Here is a 13,741-nt window from a genome sequence, read left to right as displayed (position 1 = left end):
CATTTCAAATCATTGCCATCTCAGTCATGAGGACATGAGACAGGGGAGCACTTTCTGTGACTTTCCTAAGGCCACTAAACTAGTTCCTGGAAAAGCAGCCTTAAAATGTTGTGCTGCTGCCATTTCTGTCTGGCTACTGAAGCTTTCGGAGGTGCCACGTGTCCACCAACTGGTAGGACATGGATGATTTTTTTCACCTTTGAGGTCAGTAGGCCTGAGTATACAGTTCTCAGAAATATGACCGGTGCGTGTGAACAGGAGCATTATCCTGACTGTGGTCTTATCAGACAGGATCTGCCCACTTCAGTTTGCTGAGTACAAAGGGCACCAATGAGGCAAACTGCTGTTCCCAGCTCACTTTAGGCAGGCAGAATACATACTGTGGAGATACTATTGTACTTTGCGAATCATCAACAATTTGTCATGCTGAAAAGAAACATGAGACAGCCATGCCAAGGAGGCTCATTCCTTCATACTATCAAATGAGCTGTGACAAATGCACATGAGAAGAACAGAAAGCCAGAAATCAAAATGTTGCCTTGTTGAAATCTCACAAGCCAGTCATTAAATGTTCATCTTTATTTTGGGTTCAGCTAATACGTGGCAACAGACTTGTAAATTCTAGGCAGTTCCTCTTCTGTACCAAAATATGTTCTTAGAAACTGCTTTGCAGAGCATATGGTTGAAAGTGCTGCATATTTTCTGATAGGAAAAATAATATAAATAGGTGAGGGGGAAATGTGTGAACTCGTCATTAGCTAAGGACTTTGCTTTAAATAAATCACAATATGTCATCAATTCCATGCTACAATAACAATAAACTTCTATCTCTGGTTCTCAAGCTGATCCAGGGAGCCAGGGGTTCTGTTGGAGATACTCTGCGACCATTGGAGGGGCTGAGAGGGTAGAAATAGTGGATAGGACTTCGGGACCTCTATTCCTACTGCAATCAGAAGCACTCAACTGTAATTTCTTTAATGAACTATTCTGTTTTGTGTTATCTGAAACAGAAAATCATGTTGTAAGCTTTAGGATTTCAGAGTTGAATGGATTTAAAGAACTTCCAGTCTAGGCGTTGTAAACTTTTCTGAGGTTTCTCCTCTCTTCTCTTGAGGTACCCCTCCCTAGCAAAGTAACACTGACAAGAAAGAATGACAGCATCCTCCTGGGACATCTGATGACAGAGCCCAGGGCAATCAACCTGCTCTCAAAATCTTATATTCTGTCTTAAAACTGCATAAGGGATTTGTGTTCTCTGTATAGTTATGTTTTCTTTAACATGAAATAATGTTTAAACTTACTTAATATGAAGTAAAATAGCTCTCTAAGAAGTTGCGCCGAGTTATGTTGTAGTTTAATATAATCCATTGGTATATGGATGTGTACCTCCGGGAATTAAAAGATTAAAACACATTTTAGGGTCTAAAAATATGTTTATGATCCAGATGTGCTACTTACTCTGTAGCTTTGGATAAGTAATTTCACTTGTGTGAAATTTTGAGTTCAAATCCTATCAAATACTGTAATTTTAATCTCCATTGTTAAGGTTAGAGAAACAACATAAATATAGGCTGGTTTTTGTTTTCTGTTTTTGTTTTTTTTTTTTTTTTCCTTTTCTTTTCTTTTGGCTTGGAGTGGCAGGGATCCGTTCCATTCCAGCCTGAAGAGTGTGTGTGCAACCAGATGTTAGGGACCGTAGGCTTTCTTGTGATAATGGGGGTAAGAAAGTGGAAGGTAACTGTGTATCTTTTGCCCTGATCTTTATTGTCCTACGGTCTGAGCCTCCCTGCATAGACATGAAATGAAGCTCATACATTCGGGCATAAACTTTTCTAAAGAATGTAACAGAAGAGAGAACTGAAGTACATGGGGAAATATGTGGTGGACAGGCACAAACAGGTACACATTATGCAAAACCTGACTTTTGATTTGAAAGAAGAATCTCTTCATACTTAGGAATCAGAGTACCATATGGTTTCCTTCACCCAAATTTAATCTTTGTGATGATAATGTGATTAAATGGGAATTCTGAGAGATTCATCAACTGATGTTAGTTTCCAGAGTCAACACAGAACAAATTTCTACATTTTGTTGTAAGTCCTGTTTATTGAAAGGAAAAGCAAATTTCACCTTGGAGTTAGACTCTCTTTTTAAATTTGCTATACTGACTTACGACTTACATCTTGTGACTTATTCATTTTTGAATGTCTGATGAACGCTAATGTTTAGGCATAATGCTTTCTAAGATTTTCATTCATGGCTGTTCATATTTTTATGAGAATAAGGCTCATGTAGAATTTAGCTTCTTGCTTAGCCCATAGTTTTGCTTTCTAGATGTATATATGAATTAAAAGTTAATGTCCTGGTTGACACAGTATATTATATTAGCATTAAAAGAACAATCAAGGCAAACACTGTACTAATACAAAGTGAAGACGTGAAAGAAAGTTAAGTCTCTTACTTTATCAATAGATATGAGGAAGTTAACTCAAAGGGGCAAAACAATGAATATCAGATAATCAGTAAGGATCTGCAACACTACTGAAGTAAAATAGGTATTATCAATGTAATGAATTTCTTTCTGAAGGGTACTATGATTGGATATTTGATTCCGTATAGCTTTTCAGGTAAAATACGGTGAAAAGTCCTTCTTGTTGCATATCAATAGAAACTTAGGAAAAGTTAAGGAATTTGTACTACAATCTTTAGTTCAGATTCAGTTTGGTTCAACTCAGATCCTGTAACATTAGCTAAAACTCCATTTGAGGGAGAGGCTATGTAGGCTATGTCCTGTTCTGTTCACCACCATATCCTTAGTTATCTAACATGGTGTATGACAGAGTAGGAAGTTAATAAATATCTCTAGGATAAATAAATCCCAGACTAGCTGTCAGTACTCTCACAGACATATTTCTCAAATATTGAGACACTTTAAAGTTTGTTTGTTTTTTTAATCTAGCAAATTTGGTATTTTAAAGAATACTGTAAGAATTATGAGTATGGAGATAGTCTGTCCAGTGCTTTATGGCAACTGCATTTTGATCCAAGTAAAGCCAGTAAACATTTACATGTTTTGAAAAATAACTCTTATTAGCAGCATTTTGGCAGGCTGAATTTTTTTTTCTTTTACTTAAAATTTAAATCCAGGTTAGTTAACATATGGTGTAATAATGTTCCATCACTTACATCTAACACCCACTGCTCATCCCAACAAGTGCCCCGTCTAATGCCCATCACCCATTTAGCCCATCCCCCTACCCCACACCCCTCCAGCAACTCTTAGTTTGTTCTCTGTATTTAAGAGTCTCTTACGGTTTGTCTCCCTCTCTGTTTTCATCTTATTTTTCCTTCCCTTCCCCTATATTCATCTGTTTTGTTTCTTAAATTCCACATATGAGTAAAATCATATAATATTTCTCTTTCTCTAATTTCTCTTAGCATAATACACTCTAGTTCCATCCATGTTGTTGCAAATGGCAAGATTTCATTCTTTTTGATTGACAAGTAATATTCCATTGTGTATATATATATACTACATCTTCTTTATCCATTTGTCAGTCGATGGGCATTTAGGCTCTTTCTTTAATTTGGCTACTGTCGATAGTGAGCAGGCTGAATTTTCTAAAATTGATGTGCTGCCACAAGTACATCTAGGAAGTTTATATGAACAATCTAATCATTCAGGCAGTCATACTGAAGAGAAAGTACATTGAAGAGACAAAAGAGCTATGGGCATGATGAACCAGACAGTGTGTTTGTAAACAAGCACTATTAGAATAAACAGTGGTAAGCCATTTGTGAAGTCAAAACTAGCCTTTAGTCTCTTATCTAAACCAAGCCTTTAGGACTTAAATAAATTCCAGGAAGTGCTATTTTGAAGTCTTGTTGCTCAATGTAGTAACAGCATACAAAAAGCAAACGAGATTTCTGTTGGATCTAAGAGAACTACAAAAGTACAATTTGATATACTGTGGTATCTTCTCTACTTGGATGAAACCAGGAAAAGACATTATTATTATTATTTTTTGGTATTCTAACTACAGTGAATTTCAACCTGCTATCCTGTGTGAAGTCTACTAAGAACCTTAGAAAGCATACAGTGTTGCTTTGTATCTGAAGAAATTGATCTAAGAACAGACAAGGATATTTATTCTAAATAAAACATAGTAACAGGAAACCCCTATCAACCTAGCTAAGACGGTTGGTTATCACATCTCCTTCAAGATTTTAAAAATTATTCAAGTACAAATCCAATGCCAAGATTCCTATTTTAGTTTATTCCCATGAAAAGGGATACCTAGGCAATATATGTGAATACCTTGCGCACTGGCTTGAAGACATCCATAATTTCCCCACTGGAAAAGTTCAACACAAATCCCTGTACAGGTTCTTGGTCCCCAAAGTAAGGCTTCCCATTCACCGCAAAGAGCAAACCTGTGACAACACATCCAGTTAAACACTCTTTAAAATATGGAGAAAACTGGCCTTCAAATATATACATGTACATTACACAGACTATTAATATAGGGTCAGCCTCGTCCTTATAATTGAAAACAAAAGTAGAAAATAATACACTAAGCAAATTTATCTTCTTAACTAATAACAACAGGGGCAAACAGGTTAAGGGACTAATCTCCTTGCAATAGGAAAACCAGGAATTATAAGGCCTCTCCATTTAGGAAGCCAGTAAAAATCAGGAATACACACATAGTGATATAGATATAGATACATAGGCTTAGGAATAGATCTAGATGGAGAGACATATCACAGACATCCTAGTGATACCCTTTACATAAATTATTGTGGGATGTTAGATCTTTTAAAAAATAAGTAATATCTGCTATCCTTACCAGAAGAATCAGAGAAAAATACACAAAGGCAATACGTGATGTTATAGCAGAAACAGAATAATATGATTTTAAACAAATGAAGTTTGAAAATGTGAGATGCATACTTCAGATTATCAAAGACCTACTTTTTCCTAATTAAAAAAAATTAGACCATCTTTTCATTATTTATTTATTTTTAAATGTTTATTTTGAGAGAGGGAGAGAGGGAAAGAGAGTGTGAACAGGGGAGGAGCAAAGAGAGAGGGAGAGTGAGAGAATCTCAATCAAGCAAGCTTCACGCTTTCAACATAGAGCCTATTGCGTGGCTGAATCTCACAAACCATGAGATCATGACCTGAGCCGAAATCAAGAGTCAGACACTTAACCAAATGAGCCTCCCAAGTGCCCCTAAACCACCCTTTTAATATTAATTTCATGAATACTTTTTGTAGCAAAATTATATTTCTTAATATAGTAGTACTTATAAAAAATAATGGAAACTGTGATGTTTGGCTTAAACACTTCAGATGATTGAATATTATGTTTTAAAGAAGTAAAACACAATAAAATACACATCAAACTAAATGACTGTTGAAGATCCTTTCATCTTTTTTTTAAGGATTTCAGGAAAAGGTTCTTCAGTGTATCGTACTAAGAAAAAAATCAATACTATGAGAATCAATTACTGTTGTGCAATATTGTAGAGAGAATTCCAATTATAATACACTTTGTCTTTGCTTAGATTGTTTTTAACCAGATTTTCTCTCATCTTCTCTCTTAATGTTTTTCTCTTCATATTTGATTTATTTTTATTCACTATGAACTTGATCACCCTCTTTTTAAGTGAATGGACTTGCCAAATTTATTCCTTAGATATAAAATAAAAACCAACATGAGAATTTCTTTTTCACTGACATTAATTTATGAGTCTTTTATCACTTCATTACTTATTCCTTGTGGAAGCCAAATTTGCTCCTTATCTGCATACTTGAATCCGTTTATTCCATGTCCTAAATAAATTGGGGGCAGCTTGGGAAGACAGCAGGCATATGCAACTTTAATAAAACAAGAAATGTAAATATAACAGTGGTGGCTACAAATAGTCAATACTACTTTAATATAGGTACACCTATATTTATGAAATATATTATAAAAAATATATATAGTTTAGAAATACATTTTCAGTTGTTCAGTATTAATGATTTAAAGAAATCTTATGCAAGTTATTTTGTAATATGAATTAACTGGATCTTATGTCATAAGTTTATATTATTTTTCTGATTTTCTTCACATCAAGAAAATCTATTCTGAAAATAGGAAACAAAATTCTGGATTTTATTGGTCACTCCTCCTGACATTTAAATACAAGCCTCACTTAATTTACATATTTATCTTTGGGAAAAAACTTGGCCACTGCTTTTTTTAAAAAATGTGGAGCAGAAGCATTTTGGATACTGGTTTTTCAGACACACACCATCTGTTGATGATGTGTGAAGACATAATATGAATCATTTAATAACTAGAGCAAATGATCATCATTAAGGAAAAATGAAAATCAATGTTTGGAAACAATTTTTGAATCCATTACACACAGTTAAGTTTGAGTTCTTTCTTATTGCTGAATAAAGAACAGGGTCACCTGAGTTGAAAATGATTTACAAGGCATCTTTACACTAAAAGAGTGTAAGATCTGATAAAGCATCTTCAATCCCTTAATAAGAAAAAAATTATAATAAGAGTATATTAAGATAAGAGAAGTAACTTGTAAGGATAGAGGACAGCATGACAAAATATAACAAATAAAGATGAAATACCTGGTATATATGAAATTGCAAATACATTTCTTCCAAATGACGCATGCTTAATCTCTCGCACAAATTCTTTGGTGTCAGTTTTAAAACACTGGATTCGACCATTTTCCCTGTCTGCCACACATAATTGGCCCAAATGAGGCACAAGAGCCAAGCTGTGAGGAACCCTGAACTGGCCTGGTTTAGGGTTGCTCCCAGAAGATTCTATAGAAGAAAGAAAAATCTCAGCTATACAATTTGTAAAATCACCCAAACCTCTAATGTTAAAGTTTTCTAGTTTTCCAAACTCATGATAGTAAACAATTAAATATTTGGAACCAGGGGAAAAATGAGGTACTAAGTTTGTTCTATAATATCTCTTACCCACAAACACATTACAGATTTTCTCCCTTTTTGGACAAAGTTTTCAGGTTGAGGCATTCTTTTTCCCTCTCACAAGACTGTGTGTGTGCGTGTGTGTGTGTGTGTATGTGTGTGTGTGTGTGTGTGTGTGTGTGTGTGTGCGCGCGCGCGCATGCGTGTGTGTGTGTGTGTGTGTGTGTGTGTGTGTGTGTGAGAAAGCCGGCAACTGGGTGCATACAAAGGCCATGCTTTTCCCACTGGACGGGACAATTAAATCCTAGAGAATGTGAGGGGTGGCCAATCTCTAGTTCCTAGTGTTACTGGCTAAGAATAACAATTAGAGATCAAGTCTTATTGAGTACCTTCTCCCCACTGTGTGATGAACGTTCCAGTTGGTGAAAATTGCACAATCCGACTGTTGCAGTAACCGTCTGAGACATAGATGGTTCCAGTGTCTGGATCCACAGCCACATCAGTGGGTTGACAAAAGTGATTCTGGTCACTGCCTGGTTGCATGCTCCTTCCCAGGATTAACAGAGGGCCACCTTTACTGTTTGGATCCAGTTTGAACACCTTTTTAACAAGGAACAAAAGCCTTACCCACTTCGCATGGTTACCAGTGGCACACTCCTGCCTTAGAAGACTTTCACAGGCAATTATAGTGTAAGCTCCCAGAGATTTATTTAGAGGAAGATACTTTGTAGAACGGGATGGGACTCTAAAGATCATTTGGTCTGATTCCTTCATTTGATAAGGGAGGCCCTTAGACATTAAGTAATCTGCTCAAGGTCATCCAGGTAATTAGTGGTGAGGGGAGACTAGTACTTGGATGTCTTGTTCCACCCACCTCACACTTCCTTTTGGGTCTCTCCTTGGCTAATGTAATAATAGTACAATGCTCTCCCGATAATACATGAGCAATAAATGTTTACTGAGATGATGTTTGAAGACTCTTACAGTTATGTCTTCTGAGTTCTAGTTGTGTTTTTTTTTTTCTAGTTTTCATACCTCTTTGCCACTTATTCATAAAATGGATAGTAGAGCTTATCTTCTGAGAGGAAGACTTTAGGCTATTCTGTGATAGAAATATAATTTCCTTTAAAAACAACAAAAATGTTTTACACATAAACATGGATGTACTAAAGACCTTGAAGGATTTATAGATTAAGGTAGTTTAAAACAACAAGTGACAAAACAGAACTAAGACTTGGGGATGCAGGAAAGAAAAGCAAATGTGGAAAAGCCAAGAAGGAGGGTGGGATGGCCTATACAGTGGTCAGGGTGAAGCCTCACATCAGTCCCTCAGGTGTCCCACCAGCCCTGCAGAGAAGGGTGACTCAGTTACGTACATATTAGCTCTTCCTGGCACTGAGTTCAAAAAGAAAAATTTCAGTTTTGGCAGTTGTATTTTCTTGTTATCAACTTCCTGGGTGACAGAAAAATACCCACACAGCTCTAGAGCATATGAAAAGCATAACTCCATGAACTTCTATTTGAATAACTGCCAAATGGAAGATTACCTGATGCAGAGCAACGTCTGTGACCCAATAATTTCCGTCTTTATCTATGCTCAAGCCATGGGGCAAATAAAACCTGCAAAATAAAAATAATTGTCTTAATTGTACAATTACTCCCAAAGCCCACATGAGAAGAATTTCTTGCTAATTAATCTGTACAGGTAATATAAATTGATAAATGGGTACCTGCATTCCTAAAGACCAACATAAGTTAAATGAAAATGCCTGTTATCATAGAAACCTCCTTGTGACAAATCTTAAATGGCATTTAATCTTTCAAAAATCCATAAGTGAAGCCTACAACCAATTACAAATATTTATTACAAAGTATGGTATATTAAACAACACAAATCACATCAATTTAAAAATGAGTTCAAAGGTAATATTACCATTTTAGAAATGTGCATAAAGCAAATTGTGTAGAAAAATATAAATGGATTTATATAGTTTGAATAGCTTCAGTATACTTCAAGGTAATGTAATGAATGCCACATTAATATAAAATATTAATTATATGACTCAAAAGCTTTAAGAGCGTCTCCTAAACACAATAAAACCCAACAGAACATCTTCCAGCAGACAGGGGCTGTGTTCATCTAAGCAAAGTGAAGTGGTATTCTGGGTAATCATTAGAGAAGGTTAATCTATTTAACAAAACCAGTTGGAATGATGTGGGTGGGAGAACTGTAATGTAGACAGAGGCTCACAGGCTTAAGGAACTTAGAATGAACAAACACCTGGACAATATCTTAATGTGGTTTGGTCACGTGACATCCAACAATCCACAGGCTGTTTGGCAGCTTCTAGCCTTAACCAAGGTGTTGACACCACAGATTCTTTTTTCATGTGCCAAGATTGGAACACCCTGACCTTGACTAATTGACTGAACTAAATCTGTGTTTTGGTGACTGAATGTGAGAGTTATGATTTGCTTTCAATAGACTCCCCATGGCTGGCCAGGTTCATTTGGCAACAGTTGCTCTGCCTTTCTCTGATTCCCTTCTGGAAAAAGAATGTTTCTGATTCATTAGTAAAGCATAGAAGAGACAGGTTCAAATACAGGAAGTGATAAAGCTGGTATTAGGATTTGGCCCCTGACTCCACCATCTTAGAATCCTATAAAAAAGTATCACCATCTCCATAAGCAGCTGCACTCAGGTGGATGGATGGCTCCCTGGCTTTTCCTGTGCCTAAGCAGACGGAGCAGGGTATAGTTCCTCAAGCTGCCAGGTTAAAATGGTTGAGGACACTCTGTAAGCAGGTGCCCTTCCTTTCAATGACCACGAATATCAGCCAACTTTTTTTTTGGTTGCCAAATGTCATCTAGGAATAAGAGCAAATAATAAGCGGCTTTCAAGGCCAAATTACCTATGCATGCTAAGAAAAGCTAAAAATGCCATTTGTTTAGTCTTCCCTTTGAGATGGGAAGAAAGAAGCCTTTTTCCTTAATGTTGATTACTTGATGAGTTTGGTTATGTAACTTTTACGCTAAAAAATTTTTTTTAATCTTCAAGTCTAAGCTGACTAGCAGCTCACTTCATTAGCTATGTGTATCAAGGTTCTATGAAGTTTGAGTACCTATTAGAATCACCTGGGGAGCTTTAAAAGTACTGTTTTGATGCCTGGGCCTCATTCCAGACTAAATCCAATCTAATTTTTCTGTAGCTTCCCAGGTGATTCTAATTTCAGTTTAGAGCCACCTATTTAGAAAATGAAAGATGGGATGGCCCAATTAGTCGCCTGCTTTCTTAAGCTCTGCTTTTTTGCCACTGCTGTACAATACACCCTTTACAGGACCAGAGCCAGTGACACACTTTGATAAAATATATGCAGCAAGAGCCTTAATAACAACATAAGTAGGGGAGCCTGAGTGGCTCAGTTGGTTAAGTGTCTGATTCTTGATTTCTGCTCAGGTCATGATCTCACATGTGGGATTGAGTCCCGCATTAGGCTGTCTTCTCTCAGCAAGGAGCCCACTTGGGATCCTCTGACTCCCTCTCTCTCTGCCCCTCCCCCATGCGCTCGCACACGTGCACGCTCTCGCTCTCTCTCAAAAATAAAACATTAAAAAAAAATAAGTAATTTAACTCACAAATTTTTTCCACTGGACTGTAGTACTGCAGCATTATTTGGATCTATGACAAGAATAGTGTCTTCTTCAATTGGCCCCAGTCCTCTTTGCTGGTAAACAAACATGCTGTCAAAAGAGCTTAAGACAAAGAAACAAACAAAAGCATTAGAATGGAAAATAAACCAATGAGAAAGGTCAATGAACTTGAGAAATGCAGACCATTCGCTTGAGATTCTAAATACATAGTCAACCGAAGAGCTTAGACTTTGATTTCATTCTTTGTCCTTCACATTTCTGTACCTTTGATTACATATATATATATATACCAATATATATAGGGGTAACTACATACGTAATTACAAATATAATTACATCTGTACCGTTTGACTGTAGAACTATGCTGCTCAGAGGGGCCAGGGGAACAACGACATGGGGACTGCCTGGAAATGCAAGGTCTCAGACCCACTGAATCTGAAGTCCATACTTTTCACAAGAACCCCAGGTGATTCGTATTCACATGAGAATTTAAGAAATACTACCAAGATCTCTTATTTTTTCAAAGCTCCTCAAAATATTTTAGTTCAATAGCTATTTTCTTTGAAACTACAAAAGGAAGCATAACTTATTTTAACTCACACTGTAATAAGGAAAGTGTAAATGATAGCAGGAAGGAATATAAAATATGTTTGCTATGGTATTTGCCATAAGAACCGCATGCAAATACATATATTTTTAAAATTATTTTTTTTAACATTTATTCATTTTTGAGAGACACAGTGTGAGCAGGGGAGGCAGAGAGAGAGAGAGGGAGACACAGAATCCAAAGCAGGCGCCTGGCTCTAAGCTGTCAGCACAGAGCCTGACGTGGGGCTCAAACTCACAAACTGCGAGATCATAACCTAAGCTGAAGTCGGACACTTAACTGACTCAGCCACCCAGGTGCCCCAACATGCAAATACATAATATAAGGATATAGTATATAATGTTCAAAGTATTTAAAAAATATAAAACATAAATTGATTCTGGACTCATAAAACTTCTTCCATAAAACAACTTTTCTTTAAGTACAAAATGACATAATAATATAAAGCTAAAACAAACATGACAGTTTCTGCTTTTTAATTCTATCTCCCAGGTTATAAAATATTATGAACATATATGTTTATATACATTTTTTCCATTTATATTTCTATATAAATTGCTGGTAGTATCTTTACCTAAATTGACAATTAGCATAGATACTATATTTATTTCAATTCCTGTTTGGGTAATTATTTGAGACAAATGACAAAGATAAAATCTTGTAATATAAGCTTATATAACAGAAAGATAAATCTACAAATCACAAAGGGACCAATTTATATGTTAAAGAACGAAGAACTGAATTAGCACATAGTTGAGCCATACATATGTGTATCTACATAAAAATATACACAATATATACATATTTTTCCAGACGAGTCAGTGGATGATCAACAAATATTTCTGTAACAGAAACTATTTGATACAGTCAAAGCTGTAACAGAATTTCCTTTATAGAATCAGACAAAGCTGTGAAAAAAACTAATATGTTGTAGTTCAACTGTATAAGCAAAAGAAGAACCTGAATAATATTAACTATTAATGGAGATACATTTGCAGTTTGGAAAGGCAAAAGAGTGCTCAGATCTGTCACAGACCTATTGATTAGGTTGATATTTGATTGGTTGACATTTTTTGTGGAACTTATGTAGAGTCCCAGTAGAAGAATAAAAATTTCAAAGTTACATTCTCTTGCCATTAAAAAATTCATTACATGATTATTTGAGCTTCTTGACTGTTAGAGTCTTTGGGGATATTTTCCATGAAAGATAACACTAAGTCCCTGAAGTAGTTCTTATTAATGATGCATTCAATTAAAAACAAAATATTGATTCAACTTTGTCAACCTAAAACTTAAGTAATACTGTTTACATATGCTATTACGTGTAGTTAAAACCACACAGCAGTACCTAGAAAAAAAAAATACCTGAGTTTATGAAATAGAAGTAACATCACTAACAAAGTAGTTTTATAAGATATTCATGGGATCTTCATTAAATTGAAATGTGAAATTTTATTAGAACCAATGTAAGAATGTACAAGGTGTTATTAAGAGACCAGTAAAGGGCAAACGTGATGTAATTCTTTAATGAAACACCAAAGAGTTATTGTGTATCTGAAACTCTATTTTCAATATGAATTTCTATACTAAAAACATTATAACTATTCTTCTAGAAAACAATGGCATTGGATTCAACCATCAGTGTTGTTTTCTTTTTCTTCCAACATGTCTATGATATTGGATAGCATAAGGTCAGCATGTCTGAGACTCAGAGTATGCTCTAAGGTTCACATTCATGTACAATAGAATAGTCTCTTCATTTATGATCTGTTTTAAGGCATATTCTTCATTATCTAGGAACATTCCAGTGCTTTATGACAGCACCATAGCAGTCTAAATAATGTGAGAATTATGCTTTCCCTGACTGTAAGGAGTTAAAATCTGTTTCCTCTTTTTTGAAAAGAAATTTTGAATTGAACTGTGGATTCATATGTACTTCTCTCTTCAAAAGTAGCATTTTGCACAACTATAATACAGCATCATAACTAGGATATTTATGGATATTGCTAAAAATCTACTGATTGTATTTAGATTTCCTTTTCCCTTTTGTATTTTCTAAATTTTTCACGTATTCTTGCAGTTTATTGGATTGGGCATGGAACATACTAGTGTATTATTTATCTACTTTGCCCCCACTTGTGAGTTAGTAACATGGAAAGTTACCAAGTCTTCATAGTTCTTACCAAGTGCTATACACTTGATACGTAGTGTTCTGACCCACTACTGATACTTAATAACAGTGGCACTGTATAGTGGCAACAATGCCTACTGTATATCCCGATAAAGCTGGAGCGTAACAGACCTCAGCATACCTATAGCTGCACATCAAGAGACAGTCACTCAGCTGATTGGCTGGCCAGTCGCGATCCTTTCATTTGGGATAGTGGAGCTTTGTGCCACTAACAGTTCGTGCATGGTAGTCACACAGGGCAAGGGACAGAAGAAGTTGAAATTTTTTCTTAAATGGGAAAGTCACAAACATACACATGCACACCAAATCTGCCAAATAAAGTAGTTTATAAATGCCT

The 13,741-nt window shown here is 35.7% G+C and overlaps 1 protein-coding gene across 19 annotated transcripts in view; it reads right to left on the bottom strand.

The window, feature by feature from the left end:
- Positions 1 to 13,741, bottom strand: part of PAM (peptidylglycine alpha-amidating monooxygenase) — a 157,935-nt gene that overhangs the window by 22,886 nt on the left and 121,308 nt on the right. For all 19 annotated transcript variants that reach the window (XM_047089912.1, XM_047089920.1, XM_047089897.1 and 16 more), the window contains 5 exons: positions 10,592 to 10,708; positions 8,503 to 8,575; positions 7,345 to 7,555; positions 6,644 to 6,844; positions 4,319 to 4,434 (listed from right to left, as the gene is read on the bottom strand). In XM_047089912.1, coding sequence (XP_046945868.1) covers positions 4,319 to 4,434; positions 6,644 to 6,844; positions 7,345 to 7,555; positions 8,503 to 8,575; positions 10,592 to 10,708 — 718 coding nt within the window. The remainder of the gene's footprint in view (positions 1 to 4,318; positions 4,435 to 6,643; positions 6,845 to 7,344; positions 7,556 to 8,502; positions 8,576 to 10,591; positions 10,709 to 13,741) is intronic.

Source organism: Lynx rufus, unplaced genomic scaffold (genome assembly GCF_022079265.1).
Source record: "Lynx rufus isolate CCGP_SWC_20201006 ecotype Redwood Valley unplaced genomic scaffold, mLynRuf1.p SCAF_1, whole genome shotgun sequence".
Taxonomy (NCBI): domain Eukaryota; kingdom Metazoa; phylum Chordata; class Mammalia; order Carnivora; family Felidae; genus Lynx; species Lynx rufus.
The sequence above is the reverse complement of the archived record's forward strand: the minus strand, read 5'-3'. Positions and strand labels throughout refer to the sequence as shown.